Source organism: Grammomys surdaster, unplaced genomic scaffold (assembly GCF_004785775.1).
Source record: "Grammomys surdaster isolate TR1022 unplaced genomic scaffold, NIH_TR_1.0 126066, whole genome shotgun sequence".
Taxonomy (NCBI): Eukaryota; Metazoa; Chordata; class Mammalia; order Rodentia; family Muridae; genus Grammomys; species Grammomys surdaster.
In genome coordinates this window covers 5,630,531-5,646,154 of record NW_021620876.1, presented here as the reverse complement: position 1 = coordinate 5,646,154, position 15,624 = coordinate 5,630,531, and the positions used below count along the sequence as shown (strand labels likewise).

Here is a 15,624-nt window from a genome sequence, read left to right as displayed (position 1 = left end):
GAGAGAGAGAGAGATCGAGAGAGATCATTATTTTTGCTGTAGAAATGTCCCTTAAAATTCAAACACATTCTCCACAGACACTATGGTCTTGAGAGGGAAATTCTTCAAATGCTCATTAGTAATCAATCACAGACTAAACTCAAAGGTGCATTAGTTCCTCTTAGATCTCAAGTGAAGTAGCGTTAGTCAGAAAGTTTCTGCAGAAACATGAAAGCATTTTTTCTATACTGTCCCACATATCATTAACACACACACACAAAGCAGGGAACTGGGAGGAGGAGAGACAGACAGACTGACCAACTCTTCTGTTTTCTGAGGCATTCAGTCTGAGGTGACTGACGGGTGTGGGGTTATCTGTATGAGAAAATATCACATCTGTGGAAATGTCGATTCCTGGATGTACCCCAGGTCCACAAAACAAAAATTTCTGCCATTGGAGCCTTGGAATCTTCATTCCACACTGTGTCCAACATAAATGTTCACCCCTTTCTCTCTGCCTTGGGGCTTCCTCTGTTTTCTGCTTCCACAAATAACCCACCTGAGACAGTTTTTGCTGACTCCATATGGTTTTGCAAGACTCTAAACTTGCAAGAGAAATCCAGTTACCTTGCTGGCAGAGGTTAGGAGTGCCATTTAAAAATAAATACCTGTATTTTAAAGATTTCTATCATAATTATTCTTTTTCTAAATCTGAAAAAGATGATGGGAATAAAAAGATTCTGTGATTAGGAACTAGCTATTCATTAGGTAGCAGAGAGAGAACTGGAAGTAGATTAACTGTGCTGGCAGAGTTCACGTTTATAAAAGTGCAATCAAAGATGGGAAAATGTGTTCTTCAAATTAAAAATGAATATATGTGATTTTTAAAAGATACTTAAAAATAATAGGGCAACCTGCAAACTGATTCTGACAGCTCACGTCAGTTAATGGAAAATGCTACTTCTAATTAGAACCGAAGGACAAACTTTACTTAGTACACTTAGCATGTGCAGAAGATTTTAGTGCACCAATTATTTGTCTGTATCTGTTTCTGTAGAGGATGCTTTAGAAAAAAAATTGATATACCCTACTCTGCCATAATTCCTTAGCATATTCCTTCTCTTTTGTTATTTTGCTTTGTCTTTGTCCCTTTAATTCTGTTACATTGGGTTTTACAAGAAAAATTCTGAGTGGGGATCAGGTAAGTTGAGGAGAAGGGGTCAGTGGAGTGTGAAGAAACCAACTAAATATATATAAAACTGACATAGGTGGGCTTTTACTGCATGATCATGCAGGACTGTGGTAAGTCTGTGCCTGAGAGATTCATCAATGTTTCTGAACTGTTGAATGATAGCCAGTGAAACTGAAGAATCTTATCACACAAGAGAGGTGTGGGGTCTGACTGATGGGCAAGTCCAGAAGACAAAAGGTAGAAGGTGAGGACTAGGAGAGGCCTTAGGTCAGAGGAGGAGGAGTTATGTTTTCCCAAGACATGGTGATAGTAGTTAAGGGCCTTCACATACACTAATAATCTTAATATTGTCTTCTCTAAAGACAAATCAGGACCATCTGATGACAGTGAAGGACAGACACTGTGTATGGGTGCCCAGAAGAACAGCCTTGTGTGATTAGGAGCGAGAGTCAATTAGGGATCAATGAGAGAACTGACCAGGCAATGAGAATCACCCATGCCCTTGCAATATGGAATCAAGACTCTTAGAGGTCTGAAATTTCTGAGCTTTCAACTCTTCTGCTCCTGTTTTCAGTTGTGAGAATAAAACCTTACTTGGATAGGAGAAATTTAGAAGTTCAGAGTTAATAGTGGTTCTAAGGAGAATCCTAACCCCTGAGGACCCAGGGCTAAGAACCATCAGGAGGGGCACAGCCCAGACCACAAGCTTTTTCTCAGTAGAATTGGAGAAAGAAGGATAGTCAAAAGGAATGAGAGAGGAGGGGAGGGATGAAGGGGAAAGAAGTTTTTATTGATAGCCACAGTGTCGGGATACTTCTAACACAGTTAAAGCTATAAATTGTAAGAAAGAGTAAAGAATTTCAAAGCTGGTTATTTTTTAAGGAATGAAAATACTTAACTGTACTCAAAGCTGCTGAGTGCATAGCTGATGGAGAAAGCTATCCACTACAGTGGTTCCCTCTCCTTCTCTTCCTCTCCCTCCTCCTCTTCTCCCTCCTCTTCTTCTCCCTCCTCTTCCTTCTCTTCCTCCTGTGTTCTCCTGTTTACCTCCATTCTATGCCTTGAAGCCAGTACACTATCTCCTATTGGCTTCTTGATGGCTTCAGAATGTTCTGTTTGATCATAATTATTAATGCTTTTTTATTCAAAATGTGACCAGAAACTCTGCTGTGCTTTTCTGAGTCTCTTGTACTACTGTAGAAATAGTTCTAAAGTTAAAATGAAAGAGTAGAATTTATGGGGTTTATAAAATGTCCATTTACTCACAATTATTGTTTAGTGATGTGGTTAGTAATTCAGATCTGATTCCATTACAATAAAACTGTATAGCAAACAGTAATTATCTTTAAGTTATTATTAAGAACGCTGTAAGTTCAAATAATGTAATTGAGTCATGTATTATAGCCAGGCTAGGCTCCGTGTACTTTGCCATATCAGAAATCAGTCTCCTTGTAGATGGTTGCCAACACTTAACTGGAACTGAATGTACATGACACCGTCGAAAATGCTTGGAAGTCGTGATAGCATTCAGCATGGAGTATAGAATCTGTCAAGCAATGAATTCAGAAAAGATCATAATAATGGTTCAACTGTGGAAATGCAGTACACTCTAGGACAATCTATTTAGCCTACAGTCAACAACCTTTTACTGAGCATCTGTAACACCCCAAGCATTATGCTCTGTGCCTCATATTAGAGAAACAAGTTTTAAGTTCAGTCTGTTATAAGGCATCATTGACAGGTAACTGTATGGCTGTGTGATACAGTCATGTAGATACATAGAATCCCAGAGAGCTTTGCATGTAAGTGTAGCTGTAAATACACATCATTTCCACTCTTTTCTGAAAGTTCTTTGAGAACAAGGCACACAAAGGACAAAGATGTAAACTGCATTATGCTAGGAGACATCTACCAAAGATATTTCTCAGGGTTTCTTGGGGGAGACAAGATGAAACAGGAGCTTCAAAGGAAAGACAAGAAAGCAGTTGAAGAGAGCCCGGCAAGAGCAGCTCAGAAGGATCAGTGCATGGGCACCTACAAAGAAGGGCACTTGTGGAGACGGAAAAGGTACATTGTTTACAAGGGATGGAGGGCTTCTGAGGCCCTGCTGGACAAAGGCCAGTTCATGGAAACAGAATACACAGGATGCTCCTGAAGGAGCTTAAGAAGCCATGATTGACAGAGCAGCAGTTTGTGTAGATATGAGAGAAGTGGCTTTGCCTGTGAAGAACTTGCTGGAATCTTACCTTCCATTCTACATTTCCTGTGGAGACACTCTGGCCCAAAGCAGTCTTGGTAAACCTAACTCACAACAATGTATTTTTAAAGAATGAGCCAATGAAGCTCTTTTTATTTTTGTAGCTTTAAAACAAAACATTAAAAAGTAAAAACCCATTTTCTGAAATGTTCTGTGAGCTGAAAACCAGCATGGTTCTTCCTTAGGGACCTGGATCCAGCAGTTGGGGTGGATGCTTTTGGAAGCAAGGCTTGAAGAATGAATGGGGTTTAGCAGAGAGATAAAGCTGGACAGGACCATCCGGCCAAAGACATGGGTTATTTGATGGTTCAGTAATATGAAAGGGGGCCATGTAAACAGGGAGGAGCATCGAGTGCTCAAAGGCAGGAGGGTGGCAGAGGGGTGAGAAGTGGTCAGGATCAGGGGTAGCCATTAAGAAGGAGCTCATAAAACCATGGATATAGTGAGTTTGCACTTGCACAACTTGAATTGAAAGTTCATATGCCAGGTACCTGAGGCTCAGCCATGATACCACCCTCCAGGACAGCATTTCTCCATCCTGACTACATATCCAAACCGCTTAGAGAACACAAAAAGATGGGCTGCCAGATCCCACCCCTAACAGTTAAATTAGAATTTCATGTGTAAGGATGTGATACAATTTCCAGAGGCTTTCCTAAGGATTTTGAAAACATGTATGCAAATTTGATTTGTAACATTTTCTTCTCAATTTGATTTATTTTTTAATTAATTTTATTTAGAATGTGTGTGTGTATATGTGCATGACTACCATGTCGTGTTATGGTTGTCAGACGACAACATTGTATAATAAGTTGTCTCCTACTCTTTCATAGGTTGTGGTATCTAATTCAAGTCGTCCGGCATTCTTGGCAGGCACCCTTATACACGAAGCTATCTCACCAGCATTTTAATTATATTTTTATTACTTTTGTTTGTTATTTATTTATTTACTTGGAGGAAGAAGGCCTCAGTGTGAGTGTGTTTGGTTCTTTCCTTTTACTACACCACTACTGGAAAACTTAGGTCACAGGTCTTGGTAACAAACATCTACACCCATTGAGCCACCTCACCTCCTTGGTGGTGACTTTGGCCTAATACATTTTGAATTTACGGAAGATTCAGTTGGGGAAATTCACATAGCTTGATCACTCAAAGGCATGGGGAATGGGAAGGATTTGTGAGCCAGGAACATCCTGAGCCTCTAATGTGGGTGTCTTTGCTGATGATCCACCAATCAAGAGGAAGTGCTGTGAAAATAACCTGTTCAGATGTGGAAGGGTGACCTTGAAGGTTCCTCCAGGCGGAACATATTCCTATGAACTATGTGAATCCCAGGACAGTGTGTTTCAGGCCAGCCAGGCCTGTATAGAGAGACTGTGTCTTAGAACAGCAGCAGCAACAGAAATAGTAGCTAAAAGCATCAACAAAAGCGTGAACATCAAAGGAGCACCCTTTTCAGAGGGAGCTCCAGTTCCCCTACTCTTTACACTGCCTGGGGATATATGAAGCTTCTGGGTGCTAGGCATAAGGTATTCACCAGTTTACTGAAGCCCAGGCCAGTGATCCCAGCAAGAAAGAATAATGCCTCAGATCAGAAGCTCTCTCTCCCGGCAGAGAGCAGAGTCTCAAGACAGGAGAGGCAGGGGATTATGGGATGGAGAAGCTGGACCCAGACAGGATTTGATTAAGTTGCTCATAAGACATTGCATGTGCAGTGCTTACTAAAACAATCAGATGTTACACTCCCTACACCACTGCAAGAACATCCTGCAGCAGAACTGAAAGGTTGTGGGTAAGGACTGTGATTTTGATACTACTTTAGGAAAATAAGAATACTGAGTTTCTGTAATATGCCAACTGAAAGGTATTTTTTTGATTAATAAATTTGCTTTAATGTTTTCTTCCCACAGAAGTCTCAACTTATAGTAACAAGCAAGATCCCTGAGTGCAAGTCCTCCTGCCGTTCCTCAGCATCCAAGGTGAGCAATTAAAGTAGGATTCAGGATCCAGGGAGATGGCTTAACTGTTAGGAGTGTTGGCTGCTCCGACAAAGGATCCAGGTTCAATTCCCAGTGACTCGCAACTATCTTCAGTCTCCGGAGATCTGACACCATCTTCTGGCTTCTGTGGGCACTGTATACATGCAGTGTGTAACATGCAGGCAAGATATACATACACATAAAACAAAATAATTTAAATCCCCCCAAAATTACATAAACACATAAACTGATATCCAGCCATTTGTGTTACATTTCTCACATAAGCTTCATGGGTCATGTGTGTGTCTGTGTTGTGGATGATGAGCTCACAGAGTGAAGCACTAGTGGATTTTAGCTGACACTATTTTTTGCACTAGAAACTTAGAAAATAAAACATAAATAATACTTAAATCACTTATTATCTTACTCATTGGACATGATGACAATTCTTTTTTTAAATTTTTATTTATTACTCTTGCATGTAATACTTCCCAGCTAGAGCTTTTCCTCCTTTCACTCCATCAAGTTCACCTCCACCTTCCCTCTTCCCCAGATCTAGCCCTACACCCCCAGAAAAGGGTAGGCCTCCCAGGGACATCAACAAAACATGGCACAGCAAGATAAAATAAGATCAGGCATAAACTATCACATCAAGACTGGATGAGGCAACCCAGTAGGAGAAAAAGTGTCCCAAGAGGAGGCAAAAGAATCAGAGATAACTACCACTACCACTGTCAGGGATCTCCTCAAAACACCAAGCCAACAACCATAACATATATGCAGAGAACCTAGTACAGACCCATGCAGGCTTCATAATTGCCTCTGTCTTTGCTGAATTCCCCAAAGCTTCAGTGGAGGGACCGTATGGAGATCACAACCTCTGCTCTCTCTCTGTCTAATGTTTGGATGTGGGTCTTTGCATCTGCTCCCAACAGCTGCCCAATGCAGCCTCTCTGATAACACTGATAGTACTAGGCACTGATCTACCAGTAGAGCAGAAAATAATTAGGAATATATTTTTTCTCTTTCTTTTCTGGCAAGTTGTGTTTGGTTCTATCCTAGGTCTCTGGACTATGCAGCCTCTGGTTCCTGGGCATCCATGAGCCTTCTCTCATGTGGGCCTCAGATTAGATTAGTCATTGGTTGGCCACTCCAATCATCATTGCCCCAGTAAATTTACAGGAAGGAACGATTGTAGATTAAAGGTTCTGTGGGCGGTCTGATGTTCCAGTCCCACCACTGGACACCTTGCCTGGTTAGAGAAGATAGTCTTTTCAGGCTCTGTATCCTCCATTACTAGAACTAATATTTTTAAAATATGTTTCCAATAGTTTCTATGAGAAAGTTATTGATGATTTAGTCTACAGAGATATATTTACTTATAAATATTCTATATACATAATTCTTGCATGTGTCTGTGTGTACACATGCGTGGACGTGTGTTTGTGTAGGGTGTACATGTGTGTGCAGAAATCCTTGTATGGATGTGTACATACTTATAGAGACCAGGAGACACCTGTAGATATTTTCTCTCAGACATCATCCACCTTGGATTTTTTGTCTGTTTGTTTTTTGTTTTGTATTGTTTTGGGGTGAACTTGTTCCTTACCTGGCCTTGTGAGGTGAGGCAGACTTATCAGGAAGGTGAAGGGATCCACTAGTCTCCACCTCCCTAACAATGCGTACCCAGCTTTTTAAAGTGAGTTCATGTCCTCAAGCACTTTCTTGTTTTTTAATTTTGCTAAATGTCATATAATGTTATATTTATCAACTTTTCACCATCTAAGATTTAAAATTTAGGATCCCTTCTTGTAACTCACACTGCAATATCAATATTAGGAGACCAGAGGTAAGAGGACTGCCATAGTTCAAGAGTGGCCCAGTCTACCAGCCTGCAGCCTGCCGGGTGGTACGTGGTGAAGTTTTGCACATGCCTCCTCTTCACCTACACACTGTAATAACATAAAATCAAGTGCAGAGGCCATTTGAATCATTTGAGCATCTTCAAAAAGAAATAGTTGTGAGGCCTCAGAGCTTCTTAGTTATATTAGACACATAAATGTGTAGGAAAACTGACAGTTTCAAATTACTTGAATTTTGTTTGTGTGTGTGTGTGTGCACATGTTCTTGTGTGTGTCCATGTGCGTGTCAGAAGTTGACATCATATGTCTTCAACTACTCCCTATATTATCTGAGATAGAACCTCTCTATAAACTTGGAACTTACCACCTTGCCTAACTGTCTCTGGTCAGCAAGCCTAAGGACCTATATGTCCTTACCTTCCCAGGCGTTACAGATGTGCAGCACTGCATCTGGCTTTTTATGTGGATGCTGCTGGAGATCCAAACTCAAATCTTTCTGCTTGCCTTCTCCCCAACCCTTAACCACTCATATGTCTTAATAGATACAGATGTATATATTTTATGTCTCACAATTTCTGTGTATTTGCTTTAAATGTTGAAGCATTTGCTTCCAGTGTGTCCCTTTAGTTTGGGTTCCTGCTACTTGCATTTTCTGTATTCCACACAGGAGCCAAAACCTTCTGAACCCAGTAATAAGTTGCAATGCACATGAGCTCATAACCTTGCCCCTTCCTTTCACAGAAATTTACCTAACTCACTATATAGCTGAATTGCAGAATCAAGCACAAGAACAATATGTTCTATTTCTATTAAAGTTGGTTCTCCTGGATAGCAACCCATCAGTCACCTGCAGGAAACGTAGGAATGCTAAAAAGCACCAATATTTTACCCCAAAGTCCTCTAGCTCTGTTTAGCATCTAGCATAGAGACCAGACTCTAGCTAACAGGTGCACATTGAAACAGCAGCCAGCAGGGGCATGAGTCTGGATGTGAGGTGTGGGATTGACCTAAGAATGCCAACTAACCTCACCTCATATGCACGAGGACATGAAAGGCAAGTCCACTTCTGCTGGGAGGGAGTGAAGCTGCAGTGTGTGTTCTCAGTGTGCAGTCTCTGCAATCAGTCCACCTTTGCAACTCCTTCTGAATCCACTGAGGGAACTATTGATTACTGAAGTATGCAGTCACTAAAACAGATGTCCAAACCTTCTTATTTTTGAACTTTTTATTAGTAGTGAGAAGCATGACTGATAATCCAGAGCCTCACGGCTGGCAGAAGTGCAGAGAAAACATGTCTAGGGCATGTTGAGCCCTTCATGCTCAGCCTCAATCTACATCATGCTGTGCCCCACAAGGCTCAGAGCGCATCATGGGGGAGGATTATAAGAGTCAGAGATCAGGGCGATCATCTGTGAATCAGTGTCTTTTGAACATGGCAGGGCCATTGCACTCAATGTTTATAGGAGCTCTTGCTACATGCATACTGTCTGCACAAGACCAAATCAGTCTGCATTCTACCATGGGTGGGGGAGGGGCACATGAACCTCAGCCCCTAGCTGAGGCACTATTTGCAGGGGATGCCTATTACAGAAAGGAGAGTTGTTTTTTTTTTTTCTTCAGAGGCATGGCTTTGCTTCAGTGGGTGGCACCACACCCATGTGAATATAGGCAGCATGGGTTGAACTTATTGGATATAAGAAAACATAACATGAAATTGGAAAGGAAATGGTTGTCTCTTAGCTGCTTTTCTACTACTGTGACATCATGACCAAGGCAACTTGAAAAAGAAAGCATTTAATGTAGGGTTTCACGGTTCCAGAGGATGGTCCTTCATCATGAGGAGTGTTGTAACAGGCAGGAAGGCATGGTACTAGAGCTAGAACCACAGCAGAGAATTTACATCTGAGGGAGGGAGGGAGGGAGGGAGGGAGGGAGGGAGGGAGGGAGGGAGGATGGGTGAAAGACAGACAGACACATACAGAGAGAGAGAGAGAGAGAGAGAGAGAGAGAGAGCGCGAGAGCGCACATGCGCATGGGAGTATAACAAAGCATGCTAACTGCAAATGGTGTGAGCTTTTGAAACCTGAAATATATAAATCTATGGTACCACTCACATTTGAACATATATTGGGGAGATCCAGGAGAAACTGGTGGGCAAGTCTAGGAGGTAAATATAATCAAACTACATTATATACTATAAAAATATAATGCAGCATTATGAGAGAAAATAGTAATACATCATAAATGATGCAACTGCAACACATAAAATTATGACTTATTGTTTTCAATTAAGGAAAAATCCAAACATGGGAGAATCAAGTCATCAGGGTGTGACCCTTCTCAGGGCAGTTCTTCATCTGTTGAGTTTTCGTTCAGCCAAAGAGGCCAAAAGAGAAGCCCAGGGAATGCTGACTCTGACGTGGAGTTCATCTGCATGACTAAGATTCCGAAGAAGAAAGTGAAGTACCTGCAGCCTAGTCACAAGCCAGCTCCGCTGGAAAACCTCAAACTCGAGGACACAGCCCAGGCATGTCTTTTTTATTCCCATTATTTTCTTTTATTCATAAAATAATATAATAATTTCCTTGTTCTAGAAATAGCATGTGGTAAAGGTTTTGCTTCATTTTCACATTTTTAGCTCACTCTAATTATGGGATGTACATTGTAACCTGTGTTTGCTGGATAAGGTCCCAACATCTATTTTTTCCCTTCAGTTCTCTATTTTGGAAGAAAAGTTAGATTGCTAATATCAGCACTATTCAGAGAGCTCAGCCAAGTGATGGTGCCCCAAAGAATGCCTGGAGAAGAAAAGAGCCCACATTTGTATTTAAGAGAAGAAAATAGACAGGAGAGACTTCTAATTTATAGCAGCCATGGTGTGGTGGTTTGAATATGTGTGGCTTGTGGAAAATGGCACTATTAAGGTGTGGCCTCATTGGAATACGTGTGGCCTTGTTAGAGGGAGTGTGTCACTGTGTAAGGCAGGCTTTAAGGGCTACCAGGATCAAGCTCTGCCCAGTGAGGAAGAGAGTCTCCACCTGGCTGCCTACAGAAGACAGTTCCCTTATGGCTGCCTTTGTACTAAGATGTAGAATTCTCAGCTCCTCCAGCACTGGAAGCCAGTCCCAATTAAATGTCCATTATCAGAGTTGCCTTGGTCATGGTGTATCTTCACAACAATAAAGCCCTAACTAAGACCCATGGTTTGTTACCCTATAGTCAAAGTTAGGGAGGAATTGGCATCAAATATAAATACACTACTAAAGAATTGAGACTGCTTATTTTGTTTTTTTTTTAAATTTTTATTACTATTTGATAATTTGTGTACTTATTTAATATACTTGAGACATTTTTACACTTCTTACCCCCTTCATCTGCTTTCAGTGCCTGTGGAATGCCTTCTTCTTCCCCAAGTTTTAAGACTAATAAATATGTCACTCTAAAATTTCCATGTATGTAAATATGTGTTTTGTTTAAAGAATCACAGCACACACACATTCCTATAGTGTTGTCATCATTTCCTTCTTGTTGTCAGGAATGTGTGTACTGATCAGTTACTAACAGGGCTGAGGATGAGGATACGGTGCCTGTAGTCCAGTGACATTCATCCTGTACCATGTTTACTGCTCAGTGCTCAGATCCTCTTTTGCTGGCATCCTCTCTTAAGGATGGCTTTCTATAAGGTTCATTGTTGTTTACATTATCTTCCTAACCCGTCATATCTGACTTCTAATTCCTCTTGATTGTTTCTTCTAATAACATTGTGGTGGTTTGAATATCCTCCCCAGGGAGTGGCACTATTGGGAGGTGTGGCCTTATTATAGAAGAAATGTGTCATTGTTGAGGTGGACTTTGAGACCCTCCTTCTAGCCAAGCGGCAACCAGTCTACTCCTGGCTGCCTTTGGACGAAGGTGAACTCTCAGCATCTCTAGTACTGTGCCTACGTGGAAGCTGCCATGCTTCTCATCTTGATGATAATAGACTGAACTTCTGAGCATGTAAGTGAGCCCCAGTTAGATGTTTTTCTTTGTAAGAGTTGCCTTAGTCATGGTATCTCTTCACAGCAATGGAAACCCTAACTAAAACAAACATTCACCAGTGAAAGGTAGATATGGACCACCAAGGAAAACAGTCAAAGGATTTATCCTAAGCTCTAAAGCCGTATGAAGAAACTTCGAACATCAAGTATCTACTGAGCTCTTATCTCACTTGGTATGATGGGAGAAAAGGTACTTCTGGTGTGGTTCTTTCATCAGGAATTATTTTGAACAGCTACTTCATAGAAGCCTTCCCTCCTCCCCCACACACATTATTTGAGGTATCATTGAAAAATATATGGGCTCATCTTGCTTGTCTTTAGTATTTAATTCTGAAAAGCATTTTTCTCATTGTATTTTGGTGCCATTTTCAAAATACTTGAAACCTATTTCCCTTTATTTTGAGAATTTTCACCCTCAGCCTCTTGAGATTGTGTGAGCCCCATGATGTCTGTCTGTTCATCATCAAGAGAATCTTAAGGTTCTTTGAGTTACCTGCCACATTTGAATGTATAAGTCCATATTGCTTTATAGGTGATTTTAACACTTGTTGTTTTGAAGCACTGTGTGTTTATAAAATAAAAATGTTGTAGTCATATCTCCTTTATTCTGGAATTTGAGAAAAACTCATCAGCTCTGAAGTTTCAAGATTGTGGATTTGTTGGTTTATTTATATATGTATAGAAGATATATGCTTTAAAAACACAGTAGAATAGATCAAAAATTTAGCGTGTGTCTAGGTGTTAAAACCACATATTTTGTATTTTGATCTAAAATATAGGGGTTAACTTAGTAAACTATGTATGCACATGTATATGTATATGTGGATATATATATATATATTATATATATATATATACACACATATATACATATATATACATATACTATATATTCATATATACACATATGAACATGTACATGTAGGTAAAGCTAACATGAAGTGAACTTATTTACATACTGCTTTATATACACAAACAGTTCTGAAGCTTTTCAAACTGTGTGTGTGTGTGTGTGTGTGTGTGTGTGTGTGTGTGTGTGTGTGCATCTATTCTGTATAATCATATTGTGGACTTTTCAGCATATGTATACATATGGCTCCTCCCTCATCAAACTTACTAAAGAACATCTTAATATTTTCACAGCAGATGTAAACCATGACTATGGCAGCTGCTTAGGTTTTTGTTTTTTTAACATCTATAAACTTCTATTTACTTATTTATTTATTTATTTATTTATTTATTTCAAATCATAATTTTTACTTATTCACACAGGGGTTATAGACACAAAAAGGAAGGACATGGGGAAGGGGATGACACTGGAGCGTGGGTGTTCAGGGGGAATACAGATATCTTTCAGAACAGGGTATCAGCTGGGTAAAGGTTCAGGAGACAGGTCGCTATGACTCTGCCTGTGATTCACTTGTCCTTATCTAAGTTGGTATTATCTGCCAAGGCTACCTATTTACAAGGTCTATGGCTTCTCAGGCTGATAAATTTCCACAAATGCTGTCTGTTTGCAATAGCTTATAGCCATCTGTTTCAATGTTTTTCCACAGAGACCCAAGACTTTGTGTTAGTATACATGTATGACAGGCCTATGGCTGATTTTAGGCCTTCAGTGTATAAGGAGGGCTTCCCCTGACATCTCCCCCTTCTCTAAGTATAGAAGGGCTGTGGCAATTCTAATCTTGCAAAGGCGGGGATCGAGGCCTGACCTTTAGTAATTGAAAGGGACCTTGTAATGGCTCCAGTCCCCCTGTCATTGTCCAGTGAGGCATGAGGGCCATACCAATCCCAATGTCTTTTTCCTGGAGAGGGGATACTTTTGACATCAACCCCTATGCAGTCAGGCTTGTCCCTCAGGAAACCCAGAGAGATATTTTTAACTTTTATTTATATTCCCTTGCAGTGCTTAGCCTCGCAGCCTAAGCAAGAATTCAGATCACCAGTCAGAGGGGGTTCTGGGTGGCCCCTCTCTGCTTGGTGTAGGGGTGGAAGTCCCCTCTTTTAGGTTGGCTGGAGATGGGTTTTGGGAACACCCTGGATAGAGTAACAACTTCATCTTGAGTCTCATGGTCCTCCATAGCTAACTTATGATAATGTATCTGAATAGGTTTTGCTACCAAATTATTTATCTGTTGTTTCACAAAGTTAGTCAGCCTATTTAAGGCCCAGGGACCAGAAGAAATAAGCAAAAATAACCCAATTAATGGTCCCAAGATGGGAGGAAGTAGGGTTGACAACCATGGAGAGGCTGAAAACCAATTCTTGTACCAGCACTCATCTTTCTCTTTCTCTCTCTGACTTTTCTCAGGGCCTTCTCTGACCTTTTTCATGCTCTCTTTAACCATCCCTGTCTTGTCTATGTAAAGGCAACATTCTTCTTTAAGGGCTGTACACAGTCAAGAGCTGTACACAGCCTTTTCTATTGTAAAAGAGTAAATCAAGTCCAATAAAGTCCTTTACGATTTTTGGAGGCCTCTTCAGACAGTGAAATGAGGGATTTTTTCAGATTAGTGATGTCAGTCTCTAGCTGTTTGATGTCCTTGTCAATGGCCCATTGAAGGTCTGAGTAGTATAAGTTCGGAGGCCAGTATCTGGCTTGGAACTTCTAACAGCAGACATCATGGGTGATTCATTTTTACCGGGAAAGGAAAAAGAAGGGAATTCTCAGGTAGATTTCTCTTCCCTGGATGTCAATTGCTATTCATCTTATTTATGGTTGGGCCTGGCTTTGTGGGGGTATCTATTTATTTCATTAATCTTTTTGGTAGCCATTTAGCTGTGCCTTCTGTGGTATCAAACAGGCATATCAATCCTTGACCCCATAAGGGAACTGGGTCTGGGTCATTCCCTTTAAGAGTAAGAGGGTCCTTCCCCATAGCTGTGGCATAGTTTTTATTGGCCTCGGTGATGCCGGAGGCGGTCAGCAGCAGATTTGGCATGAACTTTCAGTTTTAGAGAGTTAAAAGTGAATAAGACATGATGGAGAGTATTTCAGGGGGACTTCTTCTGGCGGGGGTACCATTCCTCCTCTTTTGTTTTTAAAGCCAATTTTTCAGAGTTCTTGTAAAATCAGGGCAGAAGCACCAGCAGCCACTCCTTCCACACTCAGAGAGTCATGAAGACACTGAGATACTGCCTGAGTTAAAGCTCCTGGGAGGCCCTCTTCCTCTGGGTTTTGTGACATTGGGTACAGAGCTGCTGCCTGGGATCTACTCTATGCTCAAGCCCAGACCGGAAGTCTAAACTTCTTTTATTTAATTTTTTTAAATTTTTTAAAATTACAATTACCTTTACTTCCTTCAGTTTCTCCTCTCTAACCCTTCTTATGCACCTCTTTGCTCTTTTTCAAATTTGTTACCTATTTTTCTTCTATTGTTTTTTCTTTTTTTAATTCTCTAATGCTTTTTTTACAGTCCAGTCTTCATTCCACTTTTGGTCACCCCTGAAACTGCTCCCCATCACATAACCTCCTCCAACCGCCCCCTCATCCCGTCTTCAAGAGGATGGTCTTGAAAGTCAGGTGCATCTTCTCTCACTGAAGCTCTACCAGGAAGTTCTCTGCTGTGTATGTGTCAAGGGCCTCATATCAGCTGCCTTGTTGGCAGCTCAGAGAGATCTCAGAGGCCTGAGTTAGTTGAGACTGCTGGCTTTATTGTTTTGAGAGAATTTTACTCTGTTCCCCAGGTTTCTCTCCCTCTTCAGCCTCCAGAGTAGTAGGACATAGATTTAGATGCTGATCTGCCTAGCATGTTGTTTGTGCATTTTTTAGTTTATTTTTATTTCCATTCATGTATATGTGTACTTGTCTGTGTAGATGTATGTGGGTGGGTACCCACAGAGGCTGTCAAATATCCCGTGTAATGGGCAATTGTGAGCCACTCCATATGGATGCTGGGAACCAGATTCTAGTCCTGGACATGAGCGTAAGAGCTCCTAACTTCTCAGCCTTTGCAGCCTCTGTTGTAGCAGCAGTTTGTAACACAAGAGTAACAGTACTTCAAATGGGGAATTTAAATAAAAATAAAACAGAGATGTCTTTCGGGTTGTGTGTCCCTCCATTCTTTTTTTTTCTTTTTTTTTCTTTTTTTTCTTGGATGTTTTATTTACATTTCATATGTTGTCCCCTTACCCCATCCCCCACCCACCCAGGAACCCCCTATCCCCTCACCCCTCCTCCTTCTTCTCTGTGGATGTAACCTCTATCTACCCCCCCCCCACTCCCACCTCCCCACCCTCAAAATTCCTACCCCCTGGGGCGTCCAGCCTTCATGAGGTCAAGGTTCTCTTCTTCCACCTATGCCTAGCAGGG

General features: G+C 41.0%; 1 protein-coding gene across 1 annotated transcript in view; it reads left to right on the top strand.

The window, feature by feature from the left end:
• Positions 1-15,624, top strand: part of Morc1 (MORC family CW-type zinc finger 1) — a 175,977-nt gene that overhangs the window by 123,573 nt on the left and 36,780 nt on the right. The window contains exons 18-19 of the mRNA XM_028755604.1: positions 5,339-5,407; positions 9,563-9,796. Of these exons, the coding sequence (XP_028611437.1) occupies positions 5,339-5,407; positions 9,563-9,796 (303 nt within the window). The remainder of the gene's footprint in view (positions 1-5,338; positions 5,408-9,562; positions 9,797-15,624) is intronic.